Consider the following 19,477-nt stretch of genomic DNA (forward strand, 5'->3'; position numbering starts at 1 on the left):
TTTCAGACACCCGCGGGGAATGGGCGTTCATATGCAGAGGGGAACATGATTGACGGCCGGCTATGGCGCGTCACGCTTCCCGAAAATAGCCGGAGTAGGACTCGGCTCTTCACGGCGCTATACGGTGCCTGCGCACAGACTAGGAGCTGACTGCGCAGGCGCCGTGAAGAGCCAAGTCCTATTTCGGCTATTTTCGGGAAGCGTGACGCGCCATAGCCGGCCGTCAATCATGTTGCCCTCTGCCTAGGAACGTCTGAAACTTAACTAAGGGATTAAACTGTGAGTACGGCGCAACAAATAAAAATAAAGGCATACTGTAGCTCGCGCTAGTATGCTGGATTGCATTATAGAATTTTTTTTTTTTTTTAGGGTGAACCCCCGCTTTAAGGATTGTTTTTGTGACAGTGTGCCTTCCCTTTTTATATTGCAGAATATCACAATGCACTGTAAAAGACTGCAGATGTGTTGTATGTTGTAAAGCAAAATGAATTGCACCACAACACATCACTACAGTGCACTGCAATTCAAGTATGTTACAGCACACCCAAACATACACATGCATACGCTCTGTGTGTTGCCCTGAAAAATCCTGCAAGATCTATTTTTTTTCTGAGTGTTGAGGTGTATTGACAATCCATTCTCGAAAGACTGCCTAAAGCTACGAGCCTCAACACAACCAAGCACATGCATTGCAGCACATTGCAATATGGAGTTTTTCTTTTTTGTTTGTAGCACAGTGACTTAAAGTGATTGTAAACGATCACTTTGTAAAACAACTAATTCAATTAAAAACTGAAACAAAAAAGGCAAAACATTTAAGTATAGAACATTATAAATACCCTTTTTCCCTCCTTTTTATAGGTAATCACATTTCCTCTGTTCTCTGCAGTGTAAGAGCTGGGGGAAGGAGAAGTAGCAGCACACTGAGCTTTCCAGTGAATGGCTGTGCATGTGGGGTCAGGACAAGTCTGATCATTGGAGAGCAGGCAGAGTTCCCAGGATAGCTAGAGAACTGACCACAATGAGATCACCAGCCTAGAGCGGTCAGTTTTTAATAGTTATCTTTGTGATGTGGGTGCGCTGAACTTTATGCAGATGTGTTTTGATGGGATAGGTGGTTTGTGGTCCTAGGGGCTGCTCACCAGCAACTGTGGGGTCTTGCTGGACCCCCAAAGGGGCTTATTGAAGTTTTGAAAGAATAGAAGCGCCACACCAGCTTTTACAGACTTTGAAAAGATTTATATTTTGGAACAGCCAATGCGTTTCAGGGGCTCAGCACTCCCCCTTCATCAAGGCTAAAAACTAGACAACAAAGAATACTTAAGATTAGGGCTGTGGAAATTAAAGATTAATTCCTCAATTAATCGTAAAAAATTTTGATTGATCAAAATTCTTTTGATCGGTACTAGTGGTGCAACGGATCGTAAATGATCCATGATCCGGACGGGTCACCATATGCGGATCGGCACACCACGTGATCCGTAGAGCTCCGCTGCTGCCTCGGCCATAGGAAAGGCCGCGGCTACGGCCTAGCTCCCGGAGCGGCGGCCTAGGTGAGCCTCGAGCGCCGCTGACATCATTACCCGGCCTCAACTGCTCGTGTTCGGCCGGCTTCTCTGGTAAGACTAAGCAAGCACTAATCTTTTTATACAGTGGGGGAGATGTGGACCATATTACAGTGGGAGGGACGATGTCTGTGGATATTAAAGTGGGGGGGGACGATGTCTGTGGATATTACAGTGGGGGGGGGGACGATGTCTGTGGATATTACAGTGGGGGGGGGACGATGTCTGTGGATATTACAGTGGGGGGGGGGACGATGTCTGTGGATATTACAGTGGGGGGGGGGACGATGTCTGTGGATATTACAGTGGGGGGGGGGGGACGATGTCTGTGGATATTACAGTGGGGGGGACGATGTCTGTGGATATTACAGTGGGGGGGGGACGATGTCTGTGGATATTACAGTGGGGGGGACGATGTCTGTGGATATTACAGTGGGGGGGGGACGATGTCTGTGGATATTACAGTGGGGGGGGGACGATGTCTGTGGATATTACAGTGGGGGGGGGGGACGATGTCTGTGGATATTACAGTGGGGGGGGACGATGTCTGTGGATATTACAGTGGGGGGGGACGATGTCTGTGGATATTACAGTGGGGACGACGATGTCTGTGGATGTTACAGTGGGGACGACGATGTCTGTGGATGTTACAGTGGGAGGGACGATGTCTGTGGATATTACAGTGGGAGGGACGATGTCTGTGGATATTACAGTGGGGGGGGGAACGATGTCTGTGGATATTACAGTGGGGGGGGGATGATGTCTGTGGATATTACAGTGGGGGGGGGACGATGTCTGTGGATATTACAGTGGGGGGGGACGATGTCTGTGGATATAACAGTGGGGGGGGACGATGTCTGTGGATATTACAGTGGGGGGGGGACGATGTCTGTGGATATTACAGTGGGGGGGGACGATGTCTGTGGATATTACAGTGGGGACTATATATGGTGGTGATCCGAAAAATGTATGTGCGTTATAATTAATCAAAATTAGTCGATTAAAAAAACTATTAATCGAACACGAAAATTTGAATCAGTAACAGCCCTACTTAAAATGTGTTAAAAGCTATGGAAGTATAAAAGACTAGTAGGAAGGGGGTAGTCTTATATGGTGAGTATATCCCAAAACCAAAATTGTTCCTGGAAAAATAGGGGGTCGTCTTATACGCCGGCAAATACAGTAAATGATTTTGAATGGGATAGTTTTTTTTTTCCTTCAGGCACTTACAATACCCACCCCCTGGTCTTCCTGTCAAGATCTGGGAGGTCTTTTCCTACCATTTATTAAAAAGTACAAACAAAATATACTGTATATGCAATTTTATAATTAAATTAACTCACTTCACTTTTTTCTGCGTTTTCAAGTCGCATGGCTTCATCCTTCATTTTCTTCAGGTCTGGTTCTTGAATTGTAAAAAACCAATTCTTAACACCATCCGATTCTCCTGATGGCTCCTCATCGCTGCCCCTTCGTATAAATAGAACAAAAATATATATAATCCTAGATTATAACAGTAAATGTATGCTTTTATAAATCTGGTGTGGGCGTTTGTGTATAAGCTTGCTGAAAACTCTAACAGACAGCTTTGGGGTTCGGTGTATATCAGTTGAAACTGGCAGCTTTTTACTCCAGAATCAGGAGTGGTCGTTTGACTCTTTTGTATGCGTTTCTACGGAAATTCTTGAAGTTGGGAATTACATTCACATTGAAGAGATTTACTTTCATTTCCTGCTTCATCTCCAAGACAGGAAATGTCCTCAGCAGGATACAGGCATAAAAAAAAATAACCTGACAGTGCAAGGAAGGGTTAAAAATCTTATCTGAACTAAACAAGGTCTGGCTTTACTTTTTATGTGGTTTAAAGTGGTTGTAAACCTAGTTACACCACTTTTACCTACACGTAAGCCTATAATAAGGCTTACCTGGAAGTACTGGAAATATCTCCTAAACCTGCACGGTTCAGGTGATATTTACCATATACGCTTGCAATGACGTCATCGGCGCATGCGCGCTTTAGTGCGCATGCGCCGATGACGTCATTGCAAGCGTATATGGTAAATATCACCTGAACCGTGCAGGTTTAGGAGATATTTCCAGTACTTCCAGGTAAGCCTTACGTGTAGGTAAAAGTAGAAAGGTAGAAAAGTAGAAAGGGCATGATCGCAACGTTTCCAAGGGGCTCGTGTTGTGACTGGCGGCGCATGCGCGGGAGTTGCGACACGCTACTCCAGCCAGTCACAGAGCCAGAGTCACCAGCGGGGACATTGCAGCCTTCGTTTGCAGGTAAGTGGCACATAATGGGCTACTATGCAATGCATAATAGCCCATTATGCTTTTACTTTTCAAGGGAAAGAAGAGGAAGTAAAACCCACCAGGGTTTACTTCCTATTTAAAGCGGGGGTTCACCCGTACATAACAACATTTTTTCCCCTTAGATGGATGCTCGTTTTGTCTAGGGGAATCGGCTAGTTGTTTTAAAATATGAGCATTACTTACCGTTTACGAGATGCATCTTCTCCGCCACTTCCGGGTATGGGCTGCGGGAATGGGCGTTCCTATTTTGATTGACAGTCTTCCGAGAGGCTTCCGACGGTCGCATCCATCGCGTCACGATTTTCCGAAAGAAGCCGAACGACGGTGCGCAGGCGCAGTATAGAGCCGCACCGACGTTCGGCTTCTTTCGGCTACTAGTGACGCGATGGATGCGACCGTCAGAAGCCTATCGGAAGACTGTCAATCAAGAAGGAACGCCCGCTCCCGAAGACCCATACCCGGAAGCGACGGAGAAGATACATCTCGAAAACGGGTAAGTACAGCTCATATTTTAAAACTAGCCGATTCCCCTAGACAAAACGAGCATCCATCTAAGGGGAAAAGAGAAAAAAAAAAAACATCATTGGGTGAACTCCCGCTTTAAGCTTAACCCAAATTTTGCCCAAACACTGCAGATCCATACTTGCCTTGTCAGGGAATGAGAACACTAATCTGACACGCATGTCAATATAAGCGCGGCCCCATCACTCACTGAGATGTATTTGTAATTGATTGACTGATTTACGCCACCAATGTTTTGTTCTGGAGTATAAACTTACCCATCGGAGTCAGAGTCGGAACTTTCATTACCCTGCTCCACCTTCCATCGCTTATACCGATCAATCAGGTCTGTTAGGTACGATGTTTTCTTGGCATTCCGCACAATGAATTTGTGTTTCAGAAGTTCCTTCGCCGTTGGTCTCTAGAAGGGAAATTGTTGTTAGGCAAGAGCAATGATGTTACACGATACAAATCCTGATACAATCTCCATTGATGGAGATATGCTTGTTTCTTTGTTCTCTTTGCAGGTTTTTTAACCATGCAAATTAAATGCATGCGATGCAATGAAAATAGTAGGCACCCACACAAATAGATAGCAAGATTTTTTTACTTCTTAGCATCTTAAATGTAGTTTAAAAAGTGCAACTGCATTGCACCAAAACCAAAAATGCTATTTTTAATATTCAAAGCACCCCCCACCCCCCCCACTCACCCGTCTAGATCGCCATTCTTTAATTTTGCTGAGAAATCAATTTTTGCGATTCGGTTGGTCACACCTCTAAGGCCTTGTACACACGGCCAGACATGTCCGATGAAAACGGTCCACTGACCGTTTTGATCGGACATGTCTGCTGGGATGTTTTGGTCTGATGTGTGTACACACCATTAGACCAAAATCCCTGCGGACAGAGAACGCAGTGACGTATACGACACCGACGTTCTCTGACGCGGAAGTTCAATGCTTCCACGCATGCGTCGAATCAATTCGACTCATGCGCAGGATTTCGGGCCGCTGGTTATACGTCATTACCAGCGGACATGTCCGATGAGTCATTCTAGTTTCTGTTCTCTCATTCACTTCCTGGTTTTCATCGCTCGTTCATGTCAGAACTACATTTCCCAGTATGCATTGCGGCACGCCCAGTAATTCACACCTCCTTGAAGTCTCTAACACGTAGAGAGCGTCCTGCCACACAGATGTAGTTTCCAGGAGGGGGCGAGCACGTTACTGACCACCGCAGTAAAGCCTCCCTTCACGGTGGTGAGTAACAATCAGACAAGCAGGAAGTGAACAGAACAGAGAAGAAATAGAGCAACTTCTGAGCAAAAACAAACAATGAGGAAGTGAAAAGAGGAATGTCTGCAGGTAAAGGATGCTTATTATGAAAAAATTCCTTTACAACCCCTTTAAGTTTATAAGAAGTAAATTTGATAGGATGGTATATTTACTAAAGCTAGCAGCATAAAGATAAAAATGGTCAATGTTGATTGAGAGAGTGAAGTTCCACTATAATGCCGCATACACACCATCACTTTATGTGATGAAAAAAAGACGACGTTTTTGAAAACGTCAATTAAAATGACCGTGTGTGGGGAAAACGTTGTTTTATGTCTTGTGAAAAACGAGCAAAAAAAATTTTAAAGCATGCTTCAATTTTTTGTGTCGTTTTTCAAAACGTCGTTTTTTGTGTCATTTTGTGTAGGCTAAAACAACGTTTTTAAACCCGCGCATGCTCAGAAGCAAGTTAGGACGCGAGTTTGAATGGAACAGAGTGCCGTCGTACGTGCTGAACGTAACCACGCTTTGCTAGAGCTTTTGGAAAAAACGATGGTGTGTATGCTGCATCGTTTTTGAAAATGAAGTTTGAAAAACATTGTTTTTTTTCATCACATAAAACTTAGTTTTTTTCTATCACAAAAAAAACGACCGTCTGTACGCGGCATTAGACAATTTTCTGGAGTTCTCTATAATCACAAGCTGTATTGAAATACAAATGAGAAATCAGCTGATCCCTTAGAGGTGGGACCAACCGAATCGAAAAATATACAGAAATGCCATTAACAACTCTGTGGTTGAGAAGAAAAAAAAACAAAACACACAAAACATACATTTTATGCATGTTCTTTTAATGTATTTTTTTATGCATTGTGGTAAATTTTCACACATTTAGGAGGTTTTTCAATGCCTCTGAAAGAAGGAGGCCGATTTGTTTTCAACTCCATGTGCTAAAACTGCACATGCTGCGTATACTGATACACTTACTGGAAACCACAAATATATCAAGAGTTTTTTTTTTTTTTTTTAAGAAAGATATACCCCCAGAGCTGCGGTGGCTCAACGCGATTGGCACTGCGCTGACAAGCCATTCACCTCTGCAGCTAGGGGTTCGGATCCCGGTCTCGGCTACATGTGAATTGAGTTTGGTGGTCTCAGCCCGGCTCCCGGTGGGTGTGCTATGCGAGGTAAGCCTGCGCTTAGTACGCCCACCCCCCTCCCACAAAAACCACCACACTTACACGCACTCGAAATTGGGTTAACATGCACGCACTTTGACCACGCGGTCTCTAAAAAAGAGAGGCGAAGGACTAACGGGGCTGGTTGAGCGGGCAAATCCTCTCACTCCCTTATAGGGAGTCCCTCTGCCCCGTTGGGCTTCAAAGCGGAGCAGGTAGGGCGGGCTATGTGAGAGGACCCCCTCACACACCCGCCATTGCCACCCGGGGCATGGAGAAAGGTGGCAGATTGCCTCTGGGGGAGGCCTGCCTACTCCCAACTCCTGCAGTCCGGCTCCTCTCTCGAGTACACGCACAAAATACACTAAAAAAAAAAAAAAAGATATACCCAAATAAAATGTATAGATAATTAAAGCTATTGATATCAAGGAAACAGATTTTTTTTTTAAAGTTGTTCTTAAGCTTTTTAAATCTGAGTCCCCATTTAGTAATGTTGTCCTTTTATTAAAAGTCCCCAAGTGCAGCTGGCATAGTTAAATATCACTCTTATCCCTGTTCCCCAGTTCTGCACTGTGTGACCCTTGCCAACGTCACACAGCCTTTGCATGCAAAACATCCCAGCTGTCTCCTCTGCCTAATGTACACATGTGCCACTGCCCCATACATTCCTATGGACGATCTGTACTAATGGTGACTCCCAGTCATCCATATGAATGATTTGGACTGTAGAGCACACCAGGCAGAGGATCTGGCTGAGATGGTTGAGCTAAAAAGGCTGTGCCAGGCCATATAGTGAAGAACTTGTGAGGGGGGCTTAAAATGGGTGTGTAACCCCTTCATGCCCAAGTGTAAAACAAATCTTAATGCCCAAGCACAATTTTGCAACTTTGAAAAAAAAAAAAAAAAGAAAACTTCACAGTGACTATGCCAGTTTCAACGGACATTAGCGATATGGTAAACCGGATCACAATCCCCCCCAATAATCTACCAGCGTGGACAAGAGGAAATCTCAATGGGCCAGATTCAAGAAGCAATTGCGCCTGTGTAACCATAGGTTACACAGCGCAATTGCTTACTTGCTCCGGCGTAGCAAATGCTCCTGATTCAGGAACAACGATACGCCGACTGCAGCCTAAAATCTGCGTGGCATAAGGCTCTTATGCCACGCAGATTTTAGGCTGCATTCTTGCGTTGGCCGCTAGGGGGCGCTCCCATTGTGATCTGTGTATAGTATGCAAATTGCATACTAACACCGATTCACAACGTTGCGCGAGCCCTGCTTACGCAAATTACGTAGTTTGCGTACGTTGGGTTTCGCGTAAGGTTACACATCCTAATAGCAGGCACAGCCAATGCTATAGGATACCCACGTTCCCGCGTTGCGATATTTAAAATCTACGTCGTTTGCGTAAGTGAATCGTGAATGGCGCTGGACGCCATTCACGTTCACTTTGAAGCAAATGACGTCCTTGCGACGTCATTTGCCGCAATGCACGTCGGGAAACTTTCCCGACGGAGCATGCGCTCTACGCTCGGCACGGGAGCGCGCCTAATTTAAATGATTCCCGCCCCCGGCGGGATCATTTACATTGCGCGCGCGCGCTTACGCTGGGCAATTTTGCCGGCGCGCCCTCGCAATTTACGGAGCTACTGCTCCGCGAATCGAGGGCAGCGCAAAATATTTGCGGGGGCGCAGGGCAAAATCGTTGCCCTGTGCCTCCGCAAAAAAAGCGCAAATGTACCTGAATCTGGGCCAATGTTGACTCAAGCTCTTGTTAGTCTGTGGCGATTACCAATACATACAACACAAATATAAAACAATATTTAAACTTACAAAGCTCGGCTCTTTATTCAGACAAGCCTCCACAAATTCTTTCAGGAGTTTACTGTAGTTTCCGTCCAATGTGGGGGGGTTATTCTTGGGAATGTGGAACAACACTTTCATCGGATGCATTTCAGAAAGAGGTGGTTCTCCTTTCGCCAATTCAATTGCTGTAATGCCCAGTGACCATATATCAGCCTGAAACCAGAACACAAGTAATCCAACAGGTCAAGGAGTTCTTCTGTGTCTTACGTGGGCAAAGGAACATATCCATTATTAATTCATATCTATTCTCATACATCTTCCTACACTGAAACCAATCATGGGGACTCCCGAGACTAGATATTTCAGAATTCATCTCAAGAAAAACAACATCTGCAGATACCAAGCTTGTACATTAAAATGTTGATGTAAGCTGGCCATAGATGGATCAAACGATTCATCTAACAATCCTCTTCTGACAAACAGGCTTGTTGGAAATGTTTTCTCAGACATTAGCTGCAGCTGCTGATCAGTGTATTCTGACAGCAGAGGAGGAGTCCCGCTGTCAGAATTACAATAGCACAACTAGGGGGATTCCTCCATCCACCTTGCTTCTGTGGATGGGGACATTTTTTATTTATTTTTAAATCAGTCTACTGATCACAAGTCACCTATGGCCAGTCCTAAGGCCAAGGCGTACACACGGCCGAGAAACTCGTTGGGCAAAACACATTGTTTTCCCCGTCGAGTTCCTTGTTCGGCTGTCAAAAAACTTGTCGAGCCAAATGTTCCCATTGCCCAACGAGGAAATAGAGAACATGCTCTCTTTTTGGCTCGACGAGTTTCCCGACGGGTTTCTCGGCGAAAAGTGTACACGACCGGTTTTCTCGGCAGAATACGTCTCCCATCGAGTTTCTTGCTGAATTCTGCCGAGAGAACGTGTGTACGCGGCCTAAGGGTGATGACAGGATTTTTTTAAATGGTAGCTTGCAGTTCCTCTGCATCCAGAACCTGCACTTTGGCTTAAGGTATATCTAGAATTAAACAAACAACTTAGTTCAAGATTTTATCTGTCAACTGTGTCCAACCAGGTAGATCTACCTTTTTTGTAACAGATAACAGAAAGCAAGGGGAAAAGAAGGCAAATCCTCTCTTAACCACTACCCGACGGCCGTGCGACTTTATACGGCCGCGGGGTGGTTCTGAATCTCTAACTGGCCGTGTTTTTACGGCCTGCGCGCGCGTCCGGCGGCGGCGCGCGCTCGCCGCATCGCTGAGATGCCGATGCGAGTGCCTGGCGGCCGTGATGTCCGCCAGGGACTCAGGATCGGCGGCTACAGGGACAAGACGTGGAGCTCTGTGTGTAAACACAGAGATCCATGTCCTGTCAGGGGAGAGAGGAGACCGATCTGTGTCCCTTGTACATAGGGACATAGATCGGTCAACTCCCCCAGTCACCCCCCCCCACCTACAGTTAGAACACAATTTAGGGTACACATTTAACCCCTTCCTCACCCCCTAGTGTTAACCCCTTCAATGCCAGTCACATTTATACAGTAATCACTGTTCGCTGTATAAATGTGAATGGCGCCAAAAATGTGTCAAAAGTGTCCGATGTGTCCGCCATAATGTCGCAGTCACGGAAAAAATGCTGATCGCTGCCATTAGTAGTAAAAAAAAATAATAAAAAATAATAATCATTCTGTCCCCTATTTTGTAAGCGCAATAACTTTTGCGCAAACCAGACGCTTCTTGCGATTTTTTTTTATTTTTATTTTTTCCCAAAAATATGTAGAAGAATACGTATCGCCTAGACTGAGAAAAAAAATGTTTTTTTAAAAAAATTGGGCTATTTATTATAGCAACAAGTAAAAAATATTGTTTTTTTTTTTCAAAATTGTCGCTCTATTTTTGTTTATAGAGCAAAAAATAAAAGCCGCAGAGGCGATCAAATACCACCAAAAGAAAGCTCTATTTGTGGGGAAAAAAGGACGTCAATTTTGTTTGGGAGCCACGTCGCACGACCGCGCAATTGTCAGTTAAAGTGACGCAGTGTCACAAGCTGAAATTTCACCTGGTCAGGAAGGGGTATATGTGCCCAGTAAGGAAGTGGTTAAGATGGCCATACGCTAGCAGATTTTTTTGTTATTATTAAAGTGTTACTAAACCCACAACAATAAAATCAGTCTGTATGTGCAGTAAAGCATGTTTGGTATACTCATTGTGGAACCTAAGGGGAAATTTCTCTGCATTGTGTAAAAGGGTTGTTGGATCCGGTCGTCTCTGATCCTTGTTTTCTTTTACTGTCCTCAATCCATCTCCTGATAGCACAGAGCACTAAAAGGGACTCTGCACATGCTCAGTTTGGTGTGTAATGCAAGAGTGTTTTTTCTTGGGGGGGGGGGGGGTCTATGCGATCAATCTGGAGTCAATCAGCACTGTGGGGAACAGGTGTGTAGGCGCTGTCTCATAACATGTTGAGGGCATGTTAGAGGAGGGGGGGGGGCTCACTCGTCTGCCCCCCTCATCTGCTGGGCTGCATGCTTAAATAAGAGTTTGGTATGGATTTTGGGCTGATTCAACACCATTATTTTTTGTCATGGGATTCCCCTTAAAATCCATACCAGATCGCAGGGTCTGGAATCGTCCGAGAGGGGGAACCCCATGCCAATTTTTTTTTTTCATCCTCAGCACATAAGTCGCACAACAAGTCGGATCATCATGAAGTCGCACCACAAGTCGGATAATCATGATCTAACTTTTGGTGCAACTTCTTTTCAAATCAATGGCTCCCATAGGGAACCACTGATTTTGAATGGAGGCAGAGAAACATGGCTAAAAGCACACTGACGCCAATGCAAAACACTGATAAAATCGCATTTTTAAAGCCAGCAATCCGATGTCCAGTATGACTTTTTTGAGTGTCCTATGTGCATGGAGCCTCAATAAAATGAGTTCAGACTCCAATCAGTATCAGAAGGAAAGAACTAGGATGACCAATGTGGTGACACTGCTACTATCAAGGGCGGACTGACAACTCATGGGGCCCCTGGGCAATAGGAAATTATGGAGCCCCGGGCAATAAATTATGGGGCCACACAGTATACATACACGCAGAATACACATACACACACTAAAAAGGTACTGGAGAGGCGGGGCAGCTTTAATCTTGTTTTTTTTTTTTTTTAAAACACAGATTTTTACATACTATCCCTGGTTTTACTGAGGCTGGCAACCCTGATGGGGCCCCCTAGTGGCACGGGGCCCTCGGGCAGTGCCCGAGTTTCCGAATGGTCAGTCCGCCCCTGGCTACTATACAGAAACACAAAATTATGTGAGCAGGATAGAATAGCAAAACTAGTTTTCATTAAGCTTAAAGCTTAAAGTAGACCTAAAAGGCATTTTTATTTTTTTTACGTTTTGGATAGAGTAGACAGGGATTAGATGTCATTTTTTATTGCCATCTGTGTCCCGTTAAGGAGATTCGCCCTCTCTAGTTGTCCTGTTTACTATTATCATTGGAAGTGAAAGTAAAGAAAGCCCCACATTTTGGGTTGGTAATAGAGAGGAAATCGTCCAATCGGGACACTGGTGTTGTGGGGGGTCTCCACGAATTTCCCTTCATTGCAGGGAATTCCTCTCACTTTTTGTTTGGCTATGGGACAAGAACTAAAAGAAAATCTCTGCAATGGGACACAGATGGTGATTTTTTTTTTTTTTACAGTGGTTATTACATTCCCTTGGTCTATTCAAAACGAAATAAATATATATATATATTAATATATATATTATATATATATATATATATATATATATATATATATAAGTTTTGCCTATAGTTCGACTTTAATCACTGAACAAGACAGATATTTTTGACCACAGCCAAATGTAGAAAATAGGTTTGTGATTTGTTAAGGTTACAATCTGCCATGACATGGTTAAAGACCCAGATTGCAAACTCGGAAAGAATTGTGTGTTGGAATTGGGAAGAATAAGTGCCGACTGCCTTTGACCGACACAATAGGCAGTGGTGTACACATTTCAGAAGTCGTTCCACAGGTTTGCCCATCATCAGTATTCATGGAGTCTTCATCACAGAACACAAGAAGAACAAGCCCTTAAATGGAACACAAGCTAATTGTGTACAGACAGTGATTCATTATTCATAGAATGACTTGTGAGCGTTAATTAACATTAGGCCCAAGAAAACGAAAATACCCTGTTCCTTACCTTAAAGTCGTACGCCGATTGCTTTATTACCTCTGGTGCCATCCAAAAAGGGGTGCCCACAAAAGTATTTCTCTTGATCTGGGTATCTGTAAGCTGCCCAGCGACACCAAAGTCAGCCAGCTTAACGTCGCCATTTTCAGATAATAACACGTTGGCAGCTGAGAAATAAATACCATATAGTTACCACAATCACTTATCTCATGAAACTATCTATTGCTCATGCCAATGCCATGCTTTTACCTTTGATGTCTCTGTGGATCTTCTTTTCTGAATGTAAATATTCAAGTCCTTTTAGTATTTCCCTTAATATTGTAGCAATCTGTGTTTCGTCTAGCTGACCAGGCTCGAGCTGACATAGAACAATAGACAACAATCAATAAAGAGGTGGAAATAAAAGAAAAAAGTGTACTCGGCATGAAATACCATGAGAGAAAACCAAAATACTGTCTTATTACATTATGGGTAGATTTAGATATAAATCCCATGGTGCTTAAAAGGCTACTGACAGGCAGTGTGAAAGCGATGCGACACCACTGCCCATTTTAACTGAATTTTTGCCAACAAATATGTCACGGGTGTTTGTGGCGTTTCCCCATTTACTTGAATATACAGCATTTGGCAGGCTTGCTAAACATTGGATAAACTTTGCGGCTTTGCCAGCTGCATGTAACCACCCCATCCATCCATCAGCTCAACCACACGTCTAAGGCCTTGTACACACGGTCGTTCCAAACCGATGAGAATGGTCCGTCGGACCGTTTTCATCAGTTCACCGCTGAAGTGGCCTGATGGTCTGATGATGCGTACACACCATCGTTCCAAAAACCGATCGGGTCAGAACGAGGTGACGTCAAACACACGACGTGCTGAATAAAACGAAGTTCAATACTTCCAAGCATGCGTCGACTTGATTCTGAGCATGTGCGGGTTTTGAACCAATGCTTTTCTGTACTAACCATCGGTTTGGACCGATCGGGCAGTGGTCCATCGGTTCGGTTTTGAAGCATGTTTTAAAATTTTGGACAGTCTTGACTTTTCCTTTCTTTTGGTAAACAAATTATGCTTTTTTTTTTATTTTATTTTTTAATTCATTTATATTTTATTTTAGGCGAGAATGCATTTAACGTCAGGGGCTCCAAAATTTGGCCGAAGAAAAAATTGAAAATAACACACACAAAAAATGGTTCAACAGTAAATCAGTAGAACAAAGTCTAGAAAAGGAGTCATAGTAAGCACCAGGATGGATGGCGGTTGGTTAAAAACGGATATATGGGCTTTGCACAACACAACGCACCATTTTTTCAGCATTGGGTACCACAACACACAAGTGGTTTATTATTTCATTTCAGTGGAACCTTGATTTACGAGTAACGCAGTTAACAAGCATTTTGAAAGACAAGCAACTTTTTTTTTTTTTAAATCTGACCCGGTTTGCGAGTGTTGTATCGCAAAACGAGTGGAATTCAAGCTAATGGGGTGTACAGTACCGCATTTGGCCAGAGGTACGGGGGCGCTGGTGAAACTCAGAACTGTTCAGAGACGTTTGGAAATACTCGGAATCAGAGTTTCCAAGCCTTTCCGAGATCAGCCGAGCTGTCCCAAGTGTTTCCGAGGCTCTCCGGCGCCCGCCTACCTCTGGCCACATGTGGAATTGCATGCAATAGAAGTCAATGCTGAACAAATTATATTTTTTTTCCATTGACTTCTATGGGGAAACTCGCTTTGATATGCGAGTGCTTTGGATTACAAGTATTCTCCTGGAATGGACTATGCTTGTAATCCAAGGTTCCACTGTATTTTAGATGGGTAAATATTTAATACTACATATAGACATAATTACATATCCAGCCAGCAGGTGACTCTTTCCAACTCATCTAGGTCTTCTTGATTTTTATGAATTCAAAGTGAGAGAAACATGAAAGAAAACAGCTAATGCTCTTTTACCTCCTTTTAGACACCCCATAATGTTCTGTAGCAGATGTGCAACCCGTATTTTGAGCCGAGCTCCATTAATTATTTGTATTCCATATTTACAGCTTGGCACAATGTGGGTATGCATATTTCATATCCAATGGACTGCTGGGAAATTACTGTAGTAGTTGGCAATACTCTGGTGATAGCTGAAACCATCCAGGCAAGTTCTAGGCGAGTGGTTGTCCCACTTTATACGGAGAGGGGTAGCTTGCTCTGCACTGCCGCCATTCATAGAAAGCTTTGTATTTTTTTCATTGACTACAATGTGGTTTCTGATTGGCTGAGGTGGGCAAAGAAGAGCAGTGATATCACAATCTCCACCTTGTCAAATCAGAGAACACCATCACAGCTTTTTTATTGTTTTAGAAGTGTGGGTGGTACACAAGGTCACAGTTATTAGCAGTCCTTACAAACTAACCAAAAGGTCTTGAACATATAGTGTTCTTCCTATCAGACATACTACTAACACATTATTTAGTAATAAATACCACGATCACGGTAGCACTTAATTTCATTAACGGCAGATAGTAAAATCACAACCAAGCTTGAGCCAAGGAAGCAGAACAGCCACCATCAACTTTCAACAATCTGTCCATCTAAAAGTCTACTTGAACACGTAGACAATGATGAATTGCCTCTGCAAACCTTTTTATAGGTCTGCAGTACATTTGTTTTCTTCAGATGTCATCTGATTAACCAACTTAACCACTTAAGGACCTTGCCTGTTTTTCAGATTTGGCGTTTACAAGATTAAAACAGTTATTTTTTTGCTAGAAAATTACTTAAAACCCCCAAACATTATATATATTTTTTTCTAACACCCTAGAGAATAAAATGGCAGTAATTGCAATACTTTTTGTCACACCGCATTTGCGCAGCGGTCTTACAGGCGCACTTTTTTTTGGAAAAAAAATTAACTTTTTTGAATTAAAAAAATAAGACAACAGTAAAGTTAGCCCAATTTTTTTATATATTGTGAAAGATAATGTTACGTCGAGTAAAATGATACCCAACATGTCACGCTTTAAAATTGCGCCCGCTCGTGGAATGGTGTAAAAAACTTTTACCCTTAAAAATCTCCATAGGCGACGTTTAAAAAATTCTATAGGTTGCATCTTTTGAGCTACAGAGGAGGTCTAGGGCTAGAATTATTGCTCTCGCTCTAACGATTGTGGTGATATCTCACTTGTGTGGTTTGAACACCGTTTTCATATGCGGGCGCTACTCACGTATGCATTCGCTTCTGCGCGCGAGCTCGTCGGGACGGGGCGCTTTAAAACATTTTTTTTTTCTTATTTAAATTTTTATTTTAATAATTTTTACACTGAAAAAAAAAAATGGATCACTTTTATTCCTATTACAAGGAATGTAAACATGCCTTGTAATAAAATAAAAGCATGTCAGGTCCTCTTAAATATGAGATCTGGGGTCAAAAAGACCTCAGATCTCATATTTAGACTTAAATGCAAAAAAAAAAAAAAAAGTCATTTGAAAAAATAAGAATAAAGAAGCATGGACGAAAGTGACTTTTTGACGTCGCTTCCGCCGTGCTATGCTATGGGGACGGGTGGGGGCCATCTTGCCCTCACTCGTATCCCAGCCGAGCAGGAGAGAGGATGTTTGAGAGGATGTAAAGAATACTTTTGAGAAGAATTGTGAATTCAGAAAGATTTTAATGAGATATATTAAACATGTCACACTTAGGATTAAAAAAAATAAAAGTTTAATTATACACACCAGATCCAAAGCAGATCCTCCTCCGAGGTATTCCATTATAATCCATAATTTTGTGTCCTACAAAAATAATCCACATTAAACATCATATGCAGTATTCATTATTACAGTCTTATACTATGCCATATTTTATAGATGATAATTTCAAGTATTAAGAAATGCTACAGTAATTGCATGGTTAAGCATGCCAATTTTTAATTTCTCTAGAGTGACATAGGTCTCACATACTGCCTCGCTTAAAAGGAGCCGTCTAGGCAACATACAAAAACAAAAGACATTTCCAAGGGTTATCATCATAATGAGGCACGCATGTTTAGGCTGAAAGGGCCCGATTTACCGGAGCTCTAGTCTCCACACCTGTCAACCACCATAGTACAAGCAACCATACATCACAATGGATTCTCATGGAACAAAAACTACAGAGGCCTGGCAGGCTATGAAAAAAAACTATCATGGACAGGGTAGCAGCCAGCATCTTTAGGAATAAAATACATAAAACCTCTCAATCTGTATTTAGAACTTGAATAGTTAACTTAAGGGAAAAGTATTACATGCTAGGAAGAGCAGGTAACCTAAATAAATAAAGTGAGCATAAACCTATCACCTGTAAGGCCCCTTTCACATTGGGGCGTTTTTCATGCGGTACAGCGCTAAAAATAGCGCTGCTATACCGCATGAAAAATCATGCCCTGTAGTATTCAATGTGAAAGCCCGAAGGCTTTCACATTGAAGCGGTGCGCTAGCAGGAACGCTCCAAAAGTCCTGCTAGCCGCATCTTTACCGTGGTATAGGAGCGGTGTGTTCACCGCTCCTATACCGCGCCTTCCCATTGAAATCAATGGGAAAGCGCGGCAATACCGCCCGCAACGCGGGCGGTATTAACCCTTTTTCGGCCGCTAGCGGGGGTTAAAACCTCACCGCTAGCGCCCGAATATCACGGTAAACACGATGGTATAGCCACACTACAAATAGCGCGGCTATACCGTCACCGCGGCTCGACGCTGCAATGTGAAAGCAGCATAAAAAACAGTTCCACCTCTTTCCTTTTTTAACCCTTATCTACACAGGACAATTTGCAAACTCTCCTAGAAGCCTTGCCTCCTGGCAGCAGCGTTTTGGCAGAAAAAAAGCCTGGCGCTTGTAAAAGCTTTTAGGTGCGTTTACGGGCGTCAAGAGCCTGGGTGTCAATACAATTATTGGCCAGAATACGATCTTATTCTGCCCATTGAAATGAATTAATGCTCAAATGCTAAACACGCCTAGTGTTTAGACATGCTGCTCCTAGATGCACTGACAGTGTTTGTTTTTTTCCTGCCTCTAAATGCTGCTAAAAACCCATGCATGCATAGACACATATGCAGGGGAGTTTAGAGACAGGGGGAAAAAAAACAAAAAAAAACTGATGCCCCAAGAAACAGCTGCAAAAACATCTGAACGATCTGCACTCCTATGATCCACAGGAGAAGTACAGCCAAACAAGCTTTGGCTGTACGTCACCTTTAGGAGTTTAGGCCCACAAGAGTTTAGTTAAGAGTTTTGAGAGTTTACTTAAAGGGGTTGTAAAGTAATTATTTTTTTAAATGCACAGAGTGTCCCCGAACCTGGTCTTGGCCTGATGTGGCATGTAAAAACAAAGTGCCTCAAATAGTGTAATCACTTCAAGACTGTGCACATGGGTGGACCATTATTTAAATCTTTGTGGACATTTTTCACTTATTTATGAACTTTCTGAACAATGATGGATTTGAACAAACTATTATAATTTTTGTAATTTATTTAGCAATTTTTGGATTTTCTATTCACATCCATTGTTTGGAGGTTCCCAATTTATTTTCACTAATTATTTCATGTGTTCACACTCACATTTAGCCTTTTATACTTATTTATATCAAGGTTTAGCGCAACTTTATATATTTTTTATTAGTTTTGATCACCGTTTTGATGTTTCACAGAAAAGTCGCTGCTTTCATTTGAGTTTCTAGCAATTTTGTGGGCACAAAATCTTAGCGCAGTTTCTTTTCCTTCTTTTTTCTTCTAAGATTGCCGTGTATTTGGCTCCATCCATCTTCCCTATCAACTATGACCAGCTTCCCTGTCTCTGCTGAAGAAAAACAAACAATCCCAAAACACGATGCTGCCACCACCATGTTTCACGGTGGGGATGGTGTGTTCAGGGTGATGTGCAGTGTTAGTTTTCTGCCACACATAGCATTTGCTTTTAGGTCAAAAAGTAAATTTTTGGTCTCATCTGACCAGAGCACCTTCTTCCAGATGTTTGCTGTGTCCCCCCACATGGTTTCTCGCAAACTGCAAACTGACTTCTTATGGCTTTCCTTCAACAATGGCTTCCTTCTTGCCACTCTTCCATAAAGATTAGATTTGTGGAGTGCACGACTAATAGTTGTCCTGTGGACAGATTCTCCCACCTGAGCTGTGGATCTCTGCAGCTCCTCCATGGTTACCATTGGCCTCTTGGCTGCTTTTCTGATTAATGCTCTCCTTGCCTGGCCTGTCAGTTTAGGTGGACAGTCATGACTTGGCAGGTTTGTAGTTGTGCCATACTCTTTCCATTTTCAGATGATGGATTGAACAGTGCTCCATGAGATGTTCAAAGCTTTGGATAGTTTTATTATAACCTAACCCTGCTTTAAACTTCTCCACAACTTTATCCCTGACCTGTCTGGTGTGTTCCTTGGCCTTCATGATGCGGTGTGTTCACTAAGGTTCTCTAACAAGCCTTTAAAGGGATTCACAGAACAGCTTTATTTATACCAAGATAAAATTACACACTCCATTTACTAATTAGGTGACTTCTGGGGGCAATTGAAAAAGTTCAACAAGATTTTAGTCACTAACCCAGGACTCACATTGCAGTGTCATCCATGTTCAATCCCTGGAA

The 19,477-nt window shown here is 43.0% G+C and overlaps 1 protein-coding gene across 1 annotated transcript in view; it reads right to left on the reverse strand.

Annotated features, from left to right (window-relative positions):
* The window catches only part of STK24 (serine/threonine kinase 24), a 64,814-nt gene that overhangs the window by 9,209 nt on the left and 36,128 nt on the right, over positions 1–19,477 (reverse strand). Inside the window, exons 3-8 of the mRNA XM_040336131.1 lie at positions 16,582–16,638; positions 13,111–13,219; positions 12,871–13,028; positions 8,671–8,856; positions 4,661–4,803; positions 2,909–3,035 (exon numbers count right to left, since the gene is read on the reverse strand). Coding sequence (XP_040192065.1) covers positions 2,909–3,035; positions 4,661–4,803; positions 8,671–8,856; positions 12,871–13,028; positions 13,111–13,219; positions 16,582–16,638 — 780 coding nt within the window. The remainder of the gene's footprint in view (positions 1–2,908; positions 3,036–4,660; positions 4,804–8,670; positions 8,857–12,870; positions 13,029–13,110; positions 13,220–16,581; positions 16,639–19,477) is intronic.

This window comes from Rana temporaria, chromosome 2 (genome assembly GCF_905171775.1).
Source record: "Rana temporaria chromosome 2, aRanTem1.1, whole genome shotgun sequence".
Lineage (NCBI taxonomy): Eukaryota > Metazoa > Chordata > Amphibia > Anura > Ranidae > Rana > Rana temporaria.